This window comes from Pseudomyrmex gracilis, unplaced genomic scaffold (assembly GCF_002006095.1).
Source record: "Pseudomyrmex gracilis isolate BER0280 unplaced genomic scaffold, ASM200609v1 scaffold_36, whole genome shotgun sequence".
In the NCBI taxonomy this organism is placed as follows: Eukaryota; Metazoa; Arthropoda; class Insecta; order Hymenoptera; family Formicidae; genus Pseudomyrmex; species Pseudomyrmex gracilis.
The window spans coordinates 1,009,165-1,027,811 of record NW_018020620.1 but is presented as its reverse complement, the minus strand read 5'-3'; the positions used below and the strand labels follow the sequence as shown (position 1 = coordinate 1,027,811).

Sequence of the window (18,647 nt, the reverse complement as noted above, 5' to 3'; positions counted from 1 at the left end):
AAATATATGTATTTAAATATATATTTCTTCTTTTCTTTTATTCTATCATCTATTTTCATATGGTACGCTTTTATCGGGTGGGTATATACTCTCTTTAAATCATAAAATATAAAAACTCGGTCGCGAAAGTAAAATAAATTTGAAATAATACTTTTTAATTTTAAAACAACTGTCCCTCGCGTAAAATATTTGATAGATTTTAAAACTTTCTTTATTTTTTAACACCAAACTTTTCTTAAATTTATTTATTCAATTATTATTTTTTATATCAAACCCTTAAAATTGATCATGCATTTTTACCAAAAATTTTGGCAGATTCCAGGTTCGACTCCTGGCTGAGGAGTTTTTTTCGCAATATTTTACATTAATTCAAATTTAAATTAATTCAAAAATTCACTTGTAAAAATTTACTTGTGAACATGTATGTATATTTGTAATTATAAATACTTGTTATGTACGCATATTAATAGGAAATTACTGATAACTACTTCCCTCTTTAATCTTGGTAAAGTTTATCAGACTAATTAAGAGGCTCATTAATGGTTTTAGAGTGTGAAAGCGATAAGTTAATCTTATTCACACACAAAACATTTTCGGAAAGAATTGTGCTTGCCGCAACCTAGTTAATTTTTTAATTTTAAGTAGTTTATTTTTTATATGTGATAAAAAAAATTTATATTTTTTTTATTTCTAAACATTATTGTATGTTACTTGTTATTATCTTTTGTTTTACACAGTTCTATTTTTTCGAATAAATTTAAAAGTCTGCAGATGCAATAAATGTATCTACAAACTGAAGAATTACGCAATTATTTTTCAAAGTAACAAGTTGAATAAGTAAAGAGCCGGTAAAAAAATTTTCCATGTATGAAATTGTATGGACATATTTGGCATATATATAAATTTTTCATAATTAGATATAATAATTTTAATTAGTGTATAAGTATATACGAAAACTTTTTTACCGGGGATTTGATACAAAATAATAATTTATAAAATATCCAGTGAAACAAGTTTGTTGTCGTTTATTCTAATAAATATTTCGCAATCACCGATATATAATACTATATTATTTATTTATATAACGTATAACGTGCTGAAATTAAGTATTCTTTGTATATGTGTGTCAACCGTGCGATCGTAGACGCGCCTTGACTCATTTTTCATCTCTCTCGTTTATCAAAATACTTATCATTTAGCCATTTCCTTTTAGAGGTAGATATATAAAGGGGTTGTATGTCGTACTTTTTAAAAGTAGTATTTGGTCTTTGTGTATGCGCACACATTTCGTCGTCAACGCAAATGTGAAAATTTTTGTAGTAGAAGAATACGATATTGCATAGTACCACCTAATGATGCCGTTGCAATTACTTGGACATTCGCTCATATTGTTCGTCATTGCGAACAATGTAATACTGGGATATGGAAATTCGGAAAACACGGGTACACAGGAAGCGAGCGAGTTAGTATATATTTATTTTTTATATTTATTGTTTAATAGATATACAAATATATAGTATATCTTCTGCTGTAAAAAAAAAAAAAAAAAAAAAAAAATTCTCTTCTGCAAACGATTTCCGAATTTGAACTGAAGTGTCATTAATGTCATTTTTATACCGACGTTTCACGTGGACATTTCAGTTCACTTCATTAGAGCAGCCTGATATCTCTTCTTTTGTACGTAGGACGGAAAATGTGCTAAACGACGCGCCAGATACAGTAATCACAGATTTCAACAATGTTAAAAGCAGAAAAGGCGGAAGACGTGTGTTTGAGGGAGGTTGCATTCGTGTACCGAATGCGCCTGTAAATGGCAAAATTAAATGTTCTCTCGACAGGTATTTACATCGCACTATTTATTATTAGTAAGTTCTATAACGATATTATATTTTTTATCTCAAGTAACTAGAAAATGTTACACAGCAAAAAAATAATCAAGACATTTATATTAATTTTTGTTAATTTGGTTTTTTTTAATACTGTAAGTTATAGAAAAGTAAGTTATTTTACAATTTGTTTTTTCACATCGCTTCAGACTAAACTACAGAACTGAATTAGAACAGAGAAGTTCATTTGATTTGTAGATGCGAGTTCAGACCAAGTGCACAAGAGTTTTTTTTGCATAAGAAAACTATTCTTTATTGTTTTTTTATTAATATATAGCGGCTGTATCGCAAGTTGCGCACCGGATTACAAATTTCCAAATGGAGCATTTCACTTGAAAATTACCTGTAAAAATAAAGAGTGGCAGATTGAAGAAAGCGAATGGAATACGATACCACATTGCGAGCGTACGTGTAGCAATTTAGTCTGCAACAGATATTTTGGCACGTAACAGAAACGTAACAAAATCAGTTTTTAATCTAAATGCGTTGAACATTTTATAGCCATCTGCATGCCCGAGTGTGTAAATAACGGAATATGCATCGCGCCTCATCATTGTGACTGTCCTGAACATTTTACCGGTCCGCAGTGCCAATTCGAAGATAAACCATGTTTAAATTTTCCTCCGCCCGTGATTAATTCTTATAGAAAATGCAACACGAAGTCAGTAACAAATATTATTCACCACACGCAAAGTTTATTTCTCTATTGTTTAACTTTTTTTTTCTTTGAAGAACGTGTACTGTGTCCTGCATGAATCACTTCTCTTTTCCCGATGGATCGTCTGTTGCTAATCTGATTTGCAAGAACGGAAGTTGGAAAACAACCAGAAGCGATTGGGTGTCAATCCCGGATTGCGAACGTACGTCTATATGATAATTTAAAATTGCATATATGTATATTACAAAAAGTATTTGTAGCGTATTCAACACGATTGTGTATTAACAGCTGTGTGCGATCCGCCTTGTCAGAATGGTGGCAATTGTTTACCGATGAATCTGTGCCAATGTCCTCAGGATTATCGAGGATCTCAGTGTCAATATAGTAAGCAAAGAAAGAAACTTGTATTGTGTTATCATGCAACTCGTAATTTTATTTTATAATTTTATACACAATATAAGAGATATACGCGTCATTTGAAATTTAAATGTTTTTTATATATATATATATATATATATATAAATTACGTACATTTCTTTATATCAATATCAATATACAAATATATTTAATATACGTGTATGATAGCTGCCAACGCTTGCAACACTGAGAAATTACGCTTTAATGGTGGATATTATTGCACTGGTGTCGGTGACTCGTACTCTTGCACACTGAATTGTCCGCCGGGAGTGGAATTCGAATTTCCGCCTGCTGCAACTTACACTTGTACCTACGATAAAGGAATCTTCGAACCGCAACCAATACCTCAGTGTAAAGTTGACAATAACATTAAGATTATTTCGCTTGGCACAACGCAACACATTGGCACTTCCTCCGCTTATGTATCGAATCACTCTTGGTCGATTCAAGATGTCTACAACACGAAAACAAAATATTCTCAAGAAAATTGGCAGCACAGTGTTCATACAAGCAATACATCATCATATCCGGTAAATAATAATAATAATAATAATAATAATTAAGCATAAAAGATAAGCGACTTGCGCGACAGATAAACAGAGTAGGGTCTTGTCGCAGAGTAGCGCTTGAACGTCTGCATGTTTGGAAATTACAGAGCCGGCCTTGTTGCCGGCCACAAGTATGAACAAATACTTGCAACAAATAATAAATATTAAATATTAATAGTAATATTAATAATAAATGTTGTGCGCATGTCATGTATTGAATTATAATATTTAAATTATAGATTCAGTTTAACACAAACAACAATCGCGTAATGGTTCTTGAGATGAATCGACCAAAGCCGAAGACTTGTTTCACCTGGAGCGGCGTGCATTATAAAACTTTCGATGATAAAATTTACAGTCTCAAGAGCAACTGTTCTTATACACTTCTTCGGGAAACCGAAGACGATGTCTGCACGATCATCGCGCTAAATAGTCCGGGCTGCAGAACCGGCTCGAATGGTCGTTGTTCGAAAATTGTAAAACTATTTGTACACGATAAAGAATACACGCTCACTAATGACGAGACGGAAATGCCGATATTTTTCAGCGGTAAACGATTACTACCGATACCAGCGTACTTGCCCGGATTGCATATAGACAAGTCTGCACATTTTATTCTGGTCTCTATTGACTCGCTGGGTGTGAAGCTCAAATGGGACGGGGCCTTGTTACTACAGATTGAGGCATCCGAAAATTTATGGAATAAAACAGCCGGTCTGTGCGGTACGATGAACGATGATCAAGACGATGAATTTTTAACGAAGAGTGGAAACCAAGCGAAAAGTACACTAGCATTTGCAAGTTCTTGGCGCGTGGATAATCTTGAGGGTAACAACACTTGCTTCTCACATAAACTACATATGTATGTACATGTAAATGATGTATAAATTATATAAATTTTGCATGCTTTACTTTGTAGAAACATGTGATGATTATCCGAGTACACAAAATCCTTGTCAGTCGGAAACTGAGTTCGATCGAAACGCTATCGAATTCTGCGTCAAGTTGCTCTCCAACTATAAATTCAAGATTTGTGCCAACACTATAAATCTTTCGGAACTAACAAAGGCATGCTTATGGGATTATTGCGCGTGCGAGTACGATGATAAGAGGAAATGTGCTTGTAATACCATAGATGTGTATATTCGTCAGTGCACTCAGAAAGGAATCACACGATTGATTGAGTGGAGGAACAACGATACTTGCCGTAAATTGATTTAAAAATAATGTTTTTATATAATCAACGTTCTGATACTTATAAAGAATGGAGTTAAATCGAAACAGATCGATGTAGAAAAGTTATAATTTTGTTGCAGCAATTTCCTGCAACGGTGGACGAGTATATATGTCGTGTGGTCCAAAAGTGGAAGCGTCCTGTTTTTCCGGTATCGAAGCAAAAAGTGAAAATTCTGAATGTGAAGAAGGTTGCTTCTGTCCAATGGGTACCTTGGAACATCAAGGCAGATGTATCTCTCCGGACGAATGTCCGTGCAAATTGAGAGGCAAATTGTTCCAACCTGGTACAAGCGTGCCTAAGGGTTGCAACACTTGCACATGCACTTCCGGCAAGTGGGTGTGCACACAAATACGATGTGGTGCTAGATGCGCCGTTGTGGGCGACCCGCATTATACGACATTCGACGGCAAGCATTATGATTTTATGGGAAAGTGCAACTACTACTTGATAAAAGGAGATAATTATACGATCGAAAGCGAAAACGTTCCGTGTTCAGGAGCGATATCAGAAGTTAGTAAAATTTTTTTTCTCTTTTTCTCTCTGTTTCAATTTATTTATAATAATTTAATTAATATGTTTACTTTTTATTCTGTACTATAATGAAAAACAATTTTCTATTTTTATTCACTTTTTTAAATTAATTATGTCTAAAATATTAATTATCATATACTTTTATTTCAGATCATGGGTTTTGCTTCTGTAGATTCCCCCTCGTGCACCAAAACTGTTACGATAAATTTCCGAGATACTTCTATCAAATTAAAACAAAATCGTCAAATTACGATAAATAATAACGAAGTAATGAAATATCCGGTATTCTTTGAAAGTACTCGAATACGAATTGCGAGCAGTATATTTGTAGCAATTCACTTACCAAATGGTTTGGAAGTATGGTGGGATGGTGTTTCGCGTGTATATATTAATGCTCCTGCTGAATTTCACGGTATATACTTTTTTAATAATTTTATACTATAGTTTTTTTTTAAATAGCGTTTCTGATTGAACGGATATTACAGATCGAACGAAAGGACTTTGCGGGACATTCACCGAAAATCAAAAAGACGATTTTCTAACGCCAGACGGCGATATCGAGCCCGCGGCAATTGCTTTCGCAAATAAATGGAAAACAAATGAATACTGCGTTGATGAATCCAAAAACGAACCAAAGCACCCTTGCGAATTAAATCCTCAAAAACGGAAGACAGCTGAAGAATACTGTTCTAAGATACATGGCGACATTTTTTCAGGTAGTTCAGAATATGGAAATAGTCTTTTTATGGATTAATATCAATATATTAATATTTTTATTTATGCTATTCAGATAAAAAAAAATTAAATTACATCATTTTTCTTTCCGTAAATACAGATTTAGATGATAAATATCATCACTTGAAAAAATGTTGTTTTAGGCTGCCACTGGTATGTTGATCCAACGGAATTTTATCGAGATTGCATGTACGATATGTGCGCGTGCGAAACCGATATAAAATCCTGTCTCTGTCCGATGTTAGCAGCGTACGCTAAAGATTGCGCAGCGCTGGGTGTAAAGTTTTTCTGGCGTTCCGAGATTGATGAGTGTAAAATTCATTGCAGTGCTGGCCAGACTTATCAAATTTGTGGAAATAGCTGCACAAGGTAGAAAGTCCATTCACGTGTATTTACTTGTCGGTGAATAATCACGCTATATTACATTATTTGTCGATGCAGATCGTGCACGGACATATCCTTTTATCAGGAATGCAAACAAGAATGCGTAGAAGGTTGCAACTGTCCGAACGGCCAGACGTTAGATGCGAATGGCGAATGCATTCCGATCGCTCTATGTCCCTGCCTATATGCAGGCCGAGAATACAAGCCTAATCATCGAGAAGTCCGACCGGGCACCAAGGGACAAGAACTTTGTTCTTGTATAGGTTGATATTTAACATATTATTTTCAATTATTATAATTTGTTTTTTATAAAGTTTATAAGTTTTGTTTTTTATCATAGGTGGCATATGGGAATGCCGATTAGCAACGTCAGACGAAATAAAAGAATATCCATCGGTCAAAGATCTTCTATCCGTCTGCCATTCCAGCAATCATATGGAAGTGACGGATTGTGAGCCGGTAGTGCAAAGAACTTGCAGTAATATGCACGTGCCGAGCAAACAAACGCCATCGATTTGTACCTCCGGTTGCGTATGCAAGTCCGGATATGTTTTAGACGCGCCGAATGGTGTGTGCATCAAAGAAGAAGATTGTCCCTGCCATCACGGTGGGAAAAGTTACAAGGAAGGTTCGGTTATACAAGCCGAGTGTAATACTTGCACTTGCGAGAACACCAAGTGGAAATGTACAGACAGAATTTGCTCAGGTGACTTTTCTCATTCACAAATAATTACAAAGTAACTACCACCAAAGTACAACACACCGCGAAAGCATCAAATATCAGATTAATTACCACCACTTATTTTTTTATAGACACATTTTATACACACATTTATCTCAAAAATAATTTCAGAAACTGTTAGATCTCAGAGCCATATGAAGTCCAATAAATTATTTATGTCTTTGTTTTTCTAACATATACATTATTACGCTGAAGTCTTTCCGCAGGTATCTGTTCTGTATGGGGCGACTCGCATTACAAGACATTTGACGGCAAAATGTACAACTTCCAAGGTATATGCGATTATGTTCTGGTAAAAAGCGCGCTGAGGAAAGAAGAGTATTTTGACATCTCGATTCAGAATATGCTCTGTGGGACAAACGGAGTTGCATGCTCAAAATCGATCAAACTGATCGTTGGTAGCGGTGAACAGCAAGAAGAGTTGGTTTTAACAAGAGCGAAGGAGTTACCGAAGGGATCTTTCAAGAGAATGACAATAAGAACTGCTGGTCTTTTTGTATTTGTTGACGTACCAGATTTGGGATTAGTATTGCAATGGGACAAAGGTACCAGAGTCTATGTTAGATTAAATCCAGAATGGAAAGGTCGCACGATGGGTTTATGTGGTGATTATAACGACAACAGCGAGGATGATTTCAAGACACCGTCTGGTGGAATATCCGAAGCTTCAGTCAATTTGTTCGCGGATTCATGGAAGAAGGACGTATCTTGCTTTAAGCCAAGAAATCTACAGGATGTAGATATTTGTGAGCAGCATCCTGAACGTAAACTATGGTCGTTACGACAGTGCAACGTGCTCAAATCGTCATTGTTTTCACCGTGTCATTCGGAAGTGGAGGTTGAGCCGTATCTAACTAATTGCATTTTTGACACTTGCAGTTGCGACACCGGTGGCGATTGTGAATGTTTGTGCACGGCGTTAGCCGCATACGCGCATGAATGTAACGCGCGAGGCGTTCCAATCAAATGGCGAATGCAAGAACTTTGTCCTATGCAATGCGACGAAAAATGTAGTATGTATTCACCTTGCATCTCAACTTGCCCGCGCGAGACGTGCGACAACTCGATGACCGTGAAACGCAGCTCGCATCTGTGCGCAGAAGACACGTGTGTTGAGGGATGTCAATTTAAACCCTGCTCCGAAGATTATATTTACCGAGACGCCAATTACACGGAGTGTGTACCGAAGTCTACATGCTCTAAGCCATTTTGTACTGAGATTGACGGAGTGATATATTACGAGGGCGATCGAGTCAGTGGTGACGATTGCCATAGCTGTTTTTGTAGTCGCGGAAAAGTGACCTGCAAAGGAGAAGCTTGTACAACTACTAATATCCCTACCGTACCCTTAGCAGAGTCTGAGAAATGTATAGACGGTTGGTCTATGTGGATTAACAAAGATTCAGCAGTGAATGAAGGAAAGAAGTTGTTGGATGTAGAGCCGTTGCCTAGTTTAACGAATCTTGCCAACGCGGACGGATTCGGAGCTTGCGATAAAGAAAACATGATTGACATAAAATGCAGATCCGTCAGGAGACACTTGAGTCCGAAAGAGACTGGTCTTGACGTGGAGTGTAGCCTGGAACGCGGCTTGTACTGTCAATCACATTATCCAGATCATCTTTGTATGGACTTTGAGATAAGCGTGTTATGTCGCTGCTTCGAACCAGTTACACACGGTGTCGAAATCGCAACAACGGAGATTACAGAACAACAAGAGTGTAACGCAACACATCTCAATCTTCCGCATCCGACTAATTGTCAACTGTTTTATCAATGTGTTCCTCTACTAATGGGAAAATACAAATTGATGGAAAAATCATGCGGTCCCGGCACTTTGTACAACTCGAAAACTCAAGTGTGCGACTGGCCAGCGGAAGTTATACGTACAAGACCGGAATGCTCGAGCGAGTTGACCACAAAATCTACCGTAAGTAGTACATTTGAATGGAACAACGCTAGTTACACCCACAGTTATGAAAATAAGACAGTATCGATGTCAGCGAACAAAACAATGACGACAACGACGACGAACGTGTGCAAAGACGGCGAGATGTGGAGCGAATGTGCGATTCAGTGCGCCAGGACGTGTCAGTATTATCGTCACGTCTTGACGATAAGAGGCGATTGCGTCGAAGATACCGACTGCGTTGTCGGATGCGTCTCAATTTACCAGCCAACTTGTCCTCCGGATAAATTATGGATAGACAGTACTACTTGTGTAGATGCAAATCACTGTCTATGTAAGTCTCACGATGGAGTCCCAGTCGCGCCGGGTGCTATCAGGAAGGAGTCGGACTGCGAGACTTGTCAATGTATCAATAATTATTACACTTGCGATACAACTGTCTGCAATACTAACGTATCAAGCTTTGAAAGAACAACCGAAAGAGAAACAACCGTCCCTATGGAATTCAGTACAACTGTAAAGAGTACTTGGGAAACACCGATTATCGTGTATAGCACAGTCAATCCACCTGGCGAGTGCAACGACGCAAATTACGTGCCACTGATACGGACCCTACAAAAAGAAGTGACCATCCGTGCCAGTAGCAGTAAGGATTCTCCATTACAACCTGAAAATCTATTACTGCATATGAAAGGAACTGAGATATCAACTGAAACATCTAGGAAATACTGGGAACCCGAGATGATGGACACAAATCAGTGGCTCGACATTGAGTTCAATAAACCTGAACCGATTTATGGAGTGATTTTGCAAGGTGGCATTACATCAGACAAGTACGTGACCAGTTACAAGGTGCTTTTCTCGGAAAATGGTCAGACCTTCTCACATGTACTGAATTATGAGAAACAACCGCGCGTGTTCAGAGGACCTGTCGACAAAATTCAATCCTCAGAGCAAAGATTTGATCAACCGATCGAAGCAAAGATTATTCGTATCAAGCCTTTAACGTGGCACAACGGTATAGCAATCAAAATAGAAGTAATTGGTTGTCAGGATCACACAACGTTAACAAGCGTGCAGCCAACAATAAAATCGACTACGATCTCGGAAATTGTGAAACCGGTGTGCGAGGATTCAATGGGATTGGACAACGGACTGATGACTTTTGAACAAGTCTTACTCTCGAGCTCGCCGCAACTCATTCAGGATCTTTCGTTATCGTCGGAAGGTGTGTGGCGTGCCAAGCTAGACAATCCGCATGAATACGTTCAGTTTGACTTTCTAGAGGCTAGAAATTTAACCGGAGTCACGACTAAGGGAGGCAACGATGCTTGGACAACCGCTTACAAAATATTCTACGGCAATGACGGACGCAACTGGAACCCGGTTATCGACGAAAACGGTAACGAGAAAGTGTTTCTTGGTAATTACGATGCAGAAAGTCAACATACTAACTTTTTCGAAAAACCGTTACATGCGAGGTTTCTAAAAATACAACCCATTAAGTGGCATAATCATGTTGTATTGAAAGTCGAAATACTCGGTTGCTATGTAGCGTATCCTACTACAGTATCGGAGATACCTACAACAACAAGATCGACAACAATATCATTTGAACAAGAGTGCAATGTGTGCGACGGAGTCATTGATGAGACAAAGTCGAGTAACACAAGTTGCAGATGTCAAAATCCCGATTGGTGGGACGGAGAGTCGTGCGTATCAAAACAAGAATGTCCTTGCGTAGTCGGGCACGTTCCTTACGCAATAGGCAGCGTCTACGAGACGGAGGATTGTCAAGAATGCGTCTGCGCTTTAGGTGGAACGGCTGTGTGTTTTCCGAAGAAATGCAAAACTTGCGAACTAGGACTGCGATCCGTCCTTAGCGAACTGTGCACTTGCTTGTGTAAACCTTGTCCTGTAGGCACCAAACACTGTCCCACGAGCAATATATGTGTCAATGAAACTGCATGGTGCGACGGCGTTCAAGATTGTCCGGATGACGAAAAAGATTGTCCAAAGGTAATGGAAACGACACCTGTTACGATCGAATTTACGGAAATGACCAGCGTGATCAGTACGGAGGTCACGTCTTTCAGTACCGTCTCAGTTACGCCGTTGATATGCGAGGAACCGTCTTGTCCTCCCGGTTACAAAGTGGTTTTGACGCGATCGTCTCCTAACAAATCACGTTACAATGTTAACACAAACGTAAAATCTAAAGGTCGTAAAGACTTTCGAAAAGGTCATGGGAAGGATCCGTTCCAAAGTCGACCAATAAAAGACCAAGAGTATCAGCTAGCGGAAAATATCGAGTGCCCTGAATTTATTTGCGTGTCTACTAAACCTCCGCCTATTCTGCCTGGCGGTGACATAAAACCGAAGGAATGTTCGGAGCCGTCGTGTCCGCCACAGTACGAGGTGGTGTTTGAAAAGATAGGGATGTACAAGACGTACGAATGTCCCAAATATGCGTGCCGACCGGTGACTCCACCAGAGGTAATTTGCAATGTGACGGGAAGAACATTCAATACATTCGACAATATGGAGTATAAGTACGATATCTGCAATCACATTCTAGCTCGAGATATGTACACTAACGAGTGGTATATTACGCTGGAGAAACTATGTGTCAAACAACGTCAAGAACAACATTGCACTCGGATTCTAACGGTCATATTGAACCAGCGCGCAATCGTGCTTTATCCGGGCTTACACGTAGACATAGATGAATATGCTTTTACGGCTGAGCAGATTGCGCACTTCGGAAATCGTCTCCCCGGTTTTGAGCTTTCGCGCACAGGCGACAGGATTATTCTCATCTCGCATCACTATGGGTTTTGGGTAATCTGGGATTCGAATGCCAACGTGAAGATTGGCGTCACTACAAAATTAGCTGGTCGTGTGGACGGCCTGTGCGGATACTTCGATGGTAATGCAATAAACGATCGTCAGACACCCGACGGGACACAAACAAGGAGCACCGTTGAGTTTGGAAACAGTTGGGCTATGGAAAATTCATGCGATCAGCATGTGTGTCCACGGGATCTTCAAGAACAAGCTTGGACGATTTGTAATTCTGTGAAAAGATCAACACTGCTGAATGCGTGCTCCGCGGTCATCGATTTTGACAGGTTGATATTGTATATTCTATATATAAATAAGAAAATATTTTAATAACTTAAATGTGAAAAAACGTATATATTTATAAATAATGTTCTGAATAAAAGATCATGTTATTTCACTTGCGTTATTGTCTGTAGATTCGTGTCTCGCTGCGTGGAAAGTACTTGTTCTTGCCTGCACGCTTCTAATAGCTCCTATGAGGATTGTCGTTGTCACCTACTGACAAATTTTGTCGGTGAGTGCAAAGCCGCCAGCGATTCTAATATGGATCTATTAAGAAATTGGAGAACTGTTTACGACTGTCCTGTAAGCTGTCCACCGCCATTCATCCATCGGGATTGCTTTCGTAGCAAGTGCGAGATTACTTGCAACAATTTGCACGAGATAGAACCGTGTCCACCTATGCGAGGCATTTGCTTCCCCGGTTGCTTTTGTCCAGACGGATTGGTACGTCGAAATAACGAGTGCGTGCCTCCGACGCAGTGTCGGGACTGTATATGCGATGGCCTCGGCAATGCCCAATTTATCGACTTTGAACGCAGGAATTTCAAATTCGCAGACAACTGCACTTACTTATTGTCAGGAACTGTCTTGGAAAACGTGAAGAATCTGGATAAAGCACGAGCATATCAAATTTTAATTACTAACGGGAATTGTGCTACTGGCACATGCACAGAAGCTATTACATTGCTTTATGATGATCATGTAGTGCAAATAAAATATATGGAAAAATGGAGAAAAGAACTACAGATGTTAATTGATGACGTCCAAGTAAAAAACTTCCCAAGCAACCGCACATGGATCGTGCTAGATCGAACACTTACCGGAGATATGACTCTGCTGATACCATTTATTCAACTGGAACTCGTTGCTGTTTCACACAATTTCGTATTTACCTTGAAACTACCTTCGCACATTTTCAGCGGTATCACCGAAGGTTTGTGCGGCAGCTGCAACGCCGATGCTGAAGGTGGTTTTAAGAAACGTGATGGAAACATCACCGACAATGCCGAGGACTTTGGCAAATCTTGGTTAATGGAGAATCTACCAGCACAATTAAAATTAAATGACCAGACATGTTCTAGTAATCGTCAACCTCAATGTACGCCTCCACCAGCAGATGAAGATATTTGCATAAAGTTACTAAATTTATCGGAATTCAAGCGTTGTCACAACATTGTCGATCCAAAACCATATTTGGATTGCTGTCATAACGCGTTGTGCACCGGCGGAAATTATTGTGACAGTTTGGAGATGTACGCAAGAAAATGTTCGGAAGATGGTTTGTGTCCAGCTTGGAGAACCGACGAGATCTGTCCGTACGAATGTCCTACAGGTAAACTGTTATTTAAAAGTTAATCTCTTATCACAAGTTATTTCTTACAATTATCATAATTTCAGATTAATATAATAATATATTTATATTTTGTGAAATTAAAACAAAGAAATTATAAAAAACCTAACAATAAAAATTACAATACTTTATTTTTGCTACTTTATTTAATACAAAGATTATGTTGTTTAAATTATTTCGTGTTGTAATTTATTTATTACTTTTTCAGATTTGTTTAAAATTAAGATAGAATATTGTTAACTTTAATAAACAAGTTTGGAAAAAGAAATTTTTAAATTATTCTTTTGTCTACACTTAGATTTTGTCTATCAACCATGCCGTTACGATTGCAAAGAAACATGCGATACTTGGATGAACAAATCAGACAATCGAGATTGCACATCCGTTCCTGTCGAAGGATGCTTTTGTCTAGAAGATCACGTATTACACAATAATTCCTGTATACCGAAAAAAAATTGTTTTGTCTGCGATAAGGATAATCATGTAGAGGGAGATATCTGGCATCCGGATAAATGCACTGAATGCAGTTGTAACGGTCGAGTTGTGAGTTGTCAAAAGACAGAATGTCCTGTAGTGGACACGATATGCGAAGAAAATATGACACCGGTGCTTATTAATGGAACCGAAGAGAGATGTTGCGCCAAGTATTTATGCAGTGAGTTAACAGCATCTCGATAAATACTTCTAATATATACATATTTCGTCGAAATAACAATATATCATTTGTATATATTTGCGTTAATAATTTAACAATTTTCTCATGTAGGTCCAAAACCAACAGTACCAACAGTATGTGTCGAACCTCAAGAGCTAGAATGTGGCTTTGGTCAGACGATGAAAGCAATTATTGATGCTGATGGATGTCACAAATTCGTATGCCGTATGTATAATAATGGCTTTTTTACAAATTTATTTGTCTGACCATACATATGTCTGATGGAAAATATACGACTATATAATTTTAGAATGTCTGCCTATAAGCGAATGCCCCACTTTCAACGAGCTTACAAATGACGTTGAACAACCTGGCCTCATACAAGTAATGAATACATCAGGTTGTTGCCCGCGACCAAGTAAAATATGTGACCCAAAAACTTGTCCTTCCGCTCCAAATTGTCCAGATTATTACAACACATCTATAAAAACACTTGTGGACAGTTGTTGCCCTACTTATGAGTGTGGTATAGTTTCAATTTTTTATATTTATTTGTTTTATATTTAAAACAAATATATAAACATTTTTTTGAAAAAGTAATATTATTTAATATTTAACATTAGTGCCTCCAAAAGACGTTTGTCTTTATACAAATAATGATCAAGGCAAGCAACATGTAATAGTAAAACAACTTGGAGAAGAGTGGAAGGACGGCAAATGCAAAACATGCGTATGCGAGAATTCGTATAAAGATCCTAAACCCAACTGTTTGATTACGGAGTGTCCAAATATCAATGATCATTCTGATCTGAATGACTATATATTGGAGGAAGTAGTACTGGATGATAAATGTTGTACAATCTTTGTACGTACTGCCTGCAAATCGAAGGACAAAATATATCATGTAAGAGAAAGTGTATATTAACATTTTATGTGACACAATTTCAAATATTTATTTGAAAATAAACATTTTCTAATATGTTGCCAACACCAATGTTTTGACAGGTTGGCGAAATCTGGAAGCCTAACGATGAAAATGCTTGCGTTACGATGCAATGTGACAAAGATTCAAATGGTGTGCAAAAACTAATTAAAGTTCAAGAATGTAATACCACATGCGATTATGGTTACGAATACGAAGCGCCTATTGACATCAGCATTAATTGTTGTGGAACGTGCGTCCAAATTGCATGCATTGTAGAAGGCATGCTTAAGAGGATAGGAGAGCAATGGTACTCGAACGATCATTGCACGACGTTCTTTTGCAAATCAGCAAATGAAAGTGTAAGAAATGATTTTTAATATCAACATAATCTTACATTATAGATTGATAGTCTGATGAAATTAATTTATTTTTAGGTATACATAGAAGCGAATACTGAAACTTGTCCAGAAATCGATCCGCAATTAGAATCCGAGTTTGAGATAGAAATACGCAAAATTCCAGGAAAGTGTTGTCCGGAAATTGTCAAAACAGCTTGTCGTAGCAACGGAAAATTATACAAGCCTGGAGAAAAATGGAAATCTCTGACGGATAACTGCGTTATTGAAACGTGTGTTGGTCCAAATATAACAAAGCACAAAGAAATTGAAGTTTGTACAGAACAATGTGGTCAAGTAAGAATATTATAAATTTATTCTATACACACACACATACACACATGTATAATACGCTCAATATTACACACATATAACAATGATCAATTTTTAAGGGATGGACGTACAAAGAACCAAAAGATAATGAATGTTGCGGAATTTGCAAGCAAGAGTATTGTGTCTACAACGATACATTGTACTCACCTGGTATAACATCTTCTAATAATGATTGTGTTACTTACACATGTATGGAACACAATAACCAGGCAAGTTTTTTTTGTCTCACATATTTTTCAAATAACATATTTCCAACAATTTACAGTTATACGTAATTAATTATGCTTGAAGTAGTAAATATTATTTAATTTATAAATNTTTTATATAAATTTAATTTAATTTATAAATTTATAAATTTATAAAAAATTTATATATAAATATAATATCTATTTAATTTATAAATGTTTATATTATATGATTTTAATTATTGTAGCTATCTCTTGCTGTAAGCACTGTTACTTGTCCAGATATAACAGGTTGTCCAAATGAATCAATTTATTTCGATCAATGTTGTAATCGATGTAATTTAACCATTCTTAATATAGAAGAAAAAAGTAAGTAAAATAAATAAATGCAAGTAATTTCATCTTATTCGCATATTTATATACTTTAGCTGATTATTAATATATCTGATTATTTTTCTAGGCAAATGCAAGCCAAGTGTTATGGATGCAAAGAGCACTATAGGCATGCTGATTGTAAATCATCCTTTACACGGGAAATGTAAGAATGTAAATGCTATTGAAGATACGAGATATTGCAGTGGAACATGCCAATCTTCGACATTTTTTGACAGTGGTAACAAAATAAATAAAATTATACTGTGTAAGGGCCTGAGCACAATAGGGAAAATATTAGAAATAAGAATTAAAAATAGAAGTTAAATGTACTATACAATGATAAAAAATAAAATATAACATATAAATACAGGAAGTATGTCATGACTGCATGATATACAGCCTATATTTATATACATTTATGTTATATTTTTTTTTTTGCATTGTGCATCACATTTAACCTGTTTTTAATTTCTATTCCTAATATTTTCTCTATTGTGTTCAGGCCCTAATTATAGTCAAACTTTGCTAAAGTAAAATCTTCGTTACCGGATTTGAATAGCAGAATGTTGTTGCACCGGATTAGAAAGACTTCTACTTTAGTTTTTCAAGTTAATATTTGAATTTTATTAGTTGATTTTAAACTATTTGTACGAAAAACTTGCGTCCTCTAGCGTGCTTGTCACAATACTATAATAAGTTCCACTTGACGCTCGCAACAATCGCGTAAGTCGAGTTTACGATGTTCTGCCGCATTGGTCGATTTGCCAGACATGACCAATGCAATTGGATAATGTGGATGCAGCCTGCGTTCGTGATTGTCGCGAGCGCCAAGTGGAACATACTATACTGCGTTCAATTTGAGAAGAGAATTTTACTGCGCATAGGAGAAAAAAGCGAGCAAAGTAGGGATAGCGTTGCGTGCGGAATTGGTTGAACACTTGCTGACAGCCAATGGCTGTGGAGTAAGGAGACTTTTTAGTAGGGGAGGCGCGCGAAACGGACAAGTTTTTGTCCATCTGGTTTCTCTTCTCAAATTGAACGCAGTATACATAATTCTCTTCCATGAGAGGAATTCTTTTACTTTAATGATGTTTGTTGACTACACAATCTTGGAGCTACAATAATGATTGGTAGTTTGAAGTTTGTTCTCTTTTTTGTTCTTATAGGAAGTTGGAATCAAGTGAACGATTGTCAATGTTGTCAAGTAAAAGAATATGTTACCATTAATGTCGACCTGATGTGTGAAGACGGCAGAAGATTAAAAAAGCAACTAGCAACACCCAGTTCTTGTTCCTGCCAGAGTTGTACTTCCTTGAAAATGAAGAATGAAAATAAGAAAGGGCTGCGGTTCTTCGAATAAATAATAATTCGGATATCCGAATAGTGACGTNATCGACTATTCGTAATCCGGATACTTCGAAGTATCTGGATTTCGAACAGCTAGAGAACGAATATTTTTACACTCCGAATAAAACGGATAGAACAATTCAAATAATGAAGGTCGCATTGTGCAGTCAAACATGTAACTTGCGACATTTCTCTCTCACTATTTTAAGATTGTAAACCTTACATTATAATCAATGTGTGTGTATATGTATTAACCAAAAAAGACTAAAAGTTAATTTATAAAAAAGTAAATTAACATGTTAGAATTTCTATTAGCCTTTATCTATATGCACTTATTTGTTAAAAAATCTATCTTGATTGTTTATTTGTTACTCATGTAATTATAAATGAAAAAATATACCTCTATTATATTGCGTACGTGAACATCGTCTTTCATCTTGTCGAGCCGGCTTGAAGTGGAAAGGAGACGGAACATAATATGTCTGCACTCTTCCACGAGCCGACGTGCCGAGCGTGACGTCACGCACACGGACGGCGGTTTTCGCTTGTGTGCGTGTTCTCAGTGGCTCTCATCTTTTTTTTTTTTTTTTTTTTTACTTGGGGAAATGCCCGCGCACACCCTGACTCCCGGGGGGAGAGCCAGGGTAGTGTGGGACTCGAACCCACTAAAACCCCAAGGTGGTCCTCTAGCACGCGTAGAGGGAAGGCCTGGAAAGCCTGAGAGGCTATTACCTCCCGACCTTCTCTCCCGTGCACCAGTGACTGATAGTCACAAACTGCCAATTTACTTGGTGAGGAGGTGGGACCACCACATCTCCTCACCACTTCCCGTGGGAACCGCGTGCAATGGCCGAGAGGAGCCCCCGCTCCCCCCTTCCTGCGGTTTGCCATCTGTAATCTAACTATAC

General features: G+C 37.5%; 1 protein-coding gene and 1 long non-coding RNA gene across 2 annotated transcripts; one reads left to right on the top strand and one right to left on the bottom strand.

Annotated features, from left to right (window-relative positions):
• Positions 1–1,191: 1,191 nt before the first annotated feature.
• LOC109852788 (hemocytin) lies at positions 1,192–18,130 on the top strand. The gene is made up of 27 exons (XM_020424275.1): positions 1,192–1,462; positions 1,686–1,838; positions 2,164–2,291; positions 2,388–2,547; positions 2,619–2,746; positions 2,833–2,928; positions 3,130–3,491; positions 3,749–4,337; positions 4,429–4,716; positions 4,826–5,256; positions 5,428–5,689; positions 5,763–5,993; positions 6,156–6,381; positions 6,454–6,659; positions 6,737–7,102; positions 7,345–12,178; positions 12,308–13,506; positions 13,823–14,179; positions 14,291–14,404; positions 14,490–14,705; positions 14,803–15,083; positions 15,185–15,463; positions 15,539–15,796; positions 15,892–16,041; positions 16,266–16,386; positions 16,478–16,630; positions 17,559–18,130. The coding sequence occupies exons 1-27, from the start codon at positions 1,353–1,355 to the stop codon at positions 17,750–17,752; spliced, it is 11,892 nt and encodes a 3,963-aa protein (XP_020279864.1). The 5' UTR covers positions 1,192–1,352; the 3' UTR covers positions 17,753–18,130.
• On the bottom strand, positions 3,328–18,211 carry LOC109852789. Its single transcript, XR_002250033.1, has 3 exons — positions 18,140–18,211; positions 17,614–17,703; positions 3,328–3,415 (listed from the first exon to the last, which is right to left on the bottom strand). It is a non-coding gene; the product is annotated as an uncharacterized LOC109852789 (long non-coding RNA).
• Between the last annotated feature and the right edge of the window lie 436 nt (positions 18,212–18,647).

Bases quoted from the DNA above. Each gene is read 5' to 3' on its own strand.
- LOC109852788 (XM_020424275.1), top strand. From the start codon at position 1,353: ATGATGCCGTTGCAATTACTTGGACATTCGCTCATATTGTTCGTCATT. The intron at 4,338-4,428 runs GTAACAACACTT...TTTACTTTGTAG, and splicing joins GCGCGTGGATAATCTTGAGG to AAACATGTGATGATTATCCG. The intron at 16,387-16,477 runs GTAAGTAAAATA...TTATTTTTCTAG, and splicing joins TCTTAATATAGAAGAAAAAA to GCAAATGCAAGCCAAGTGTT.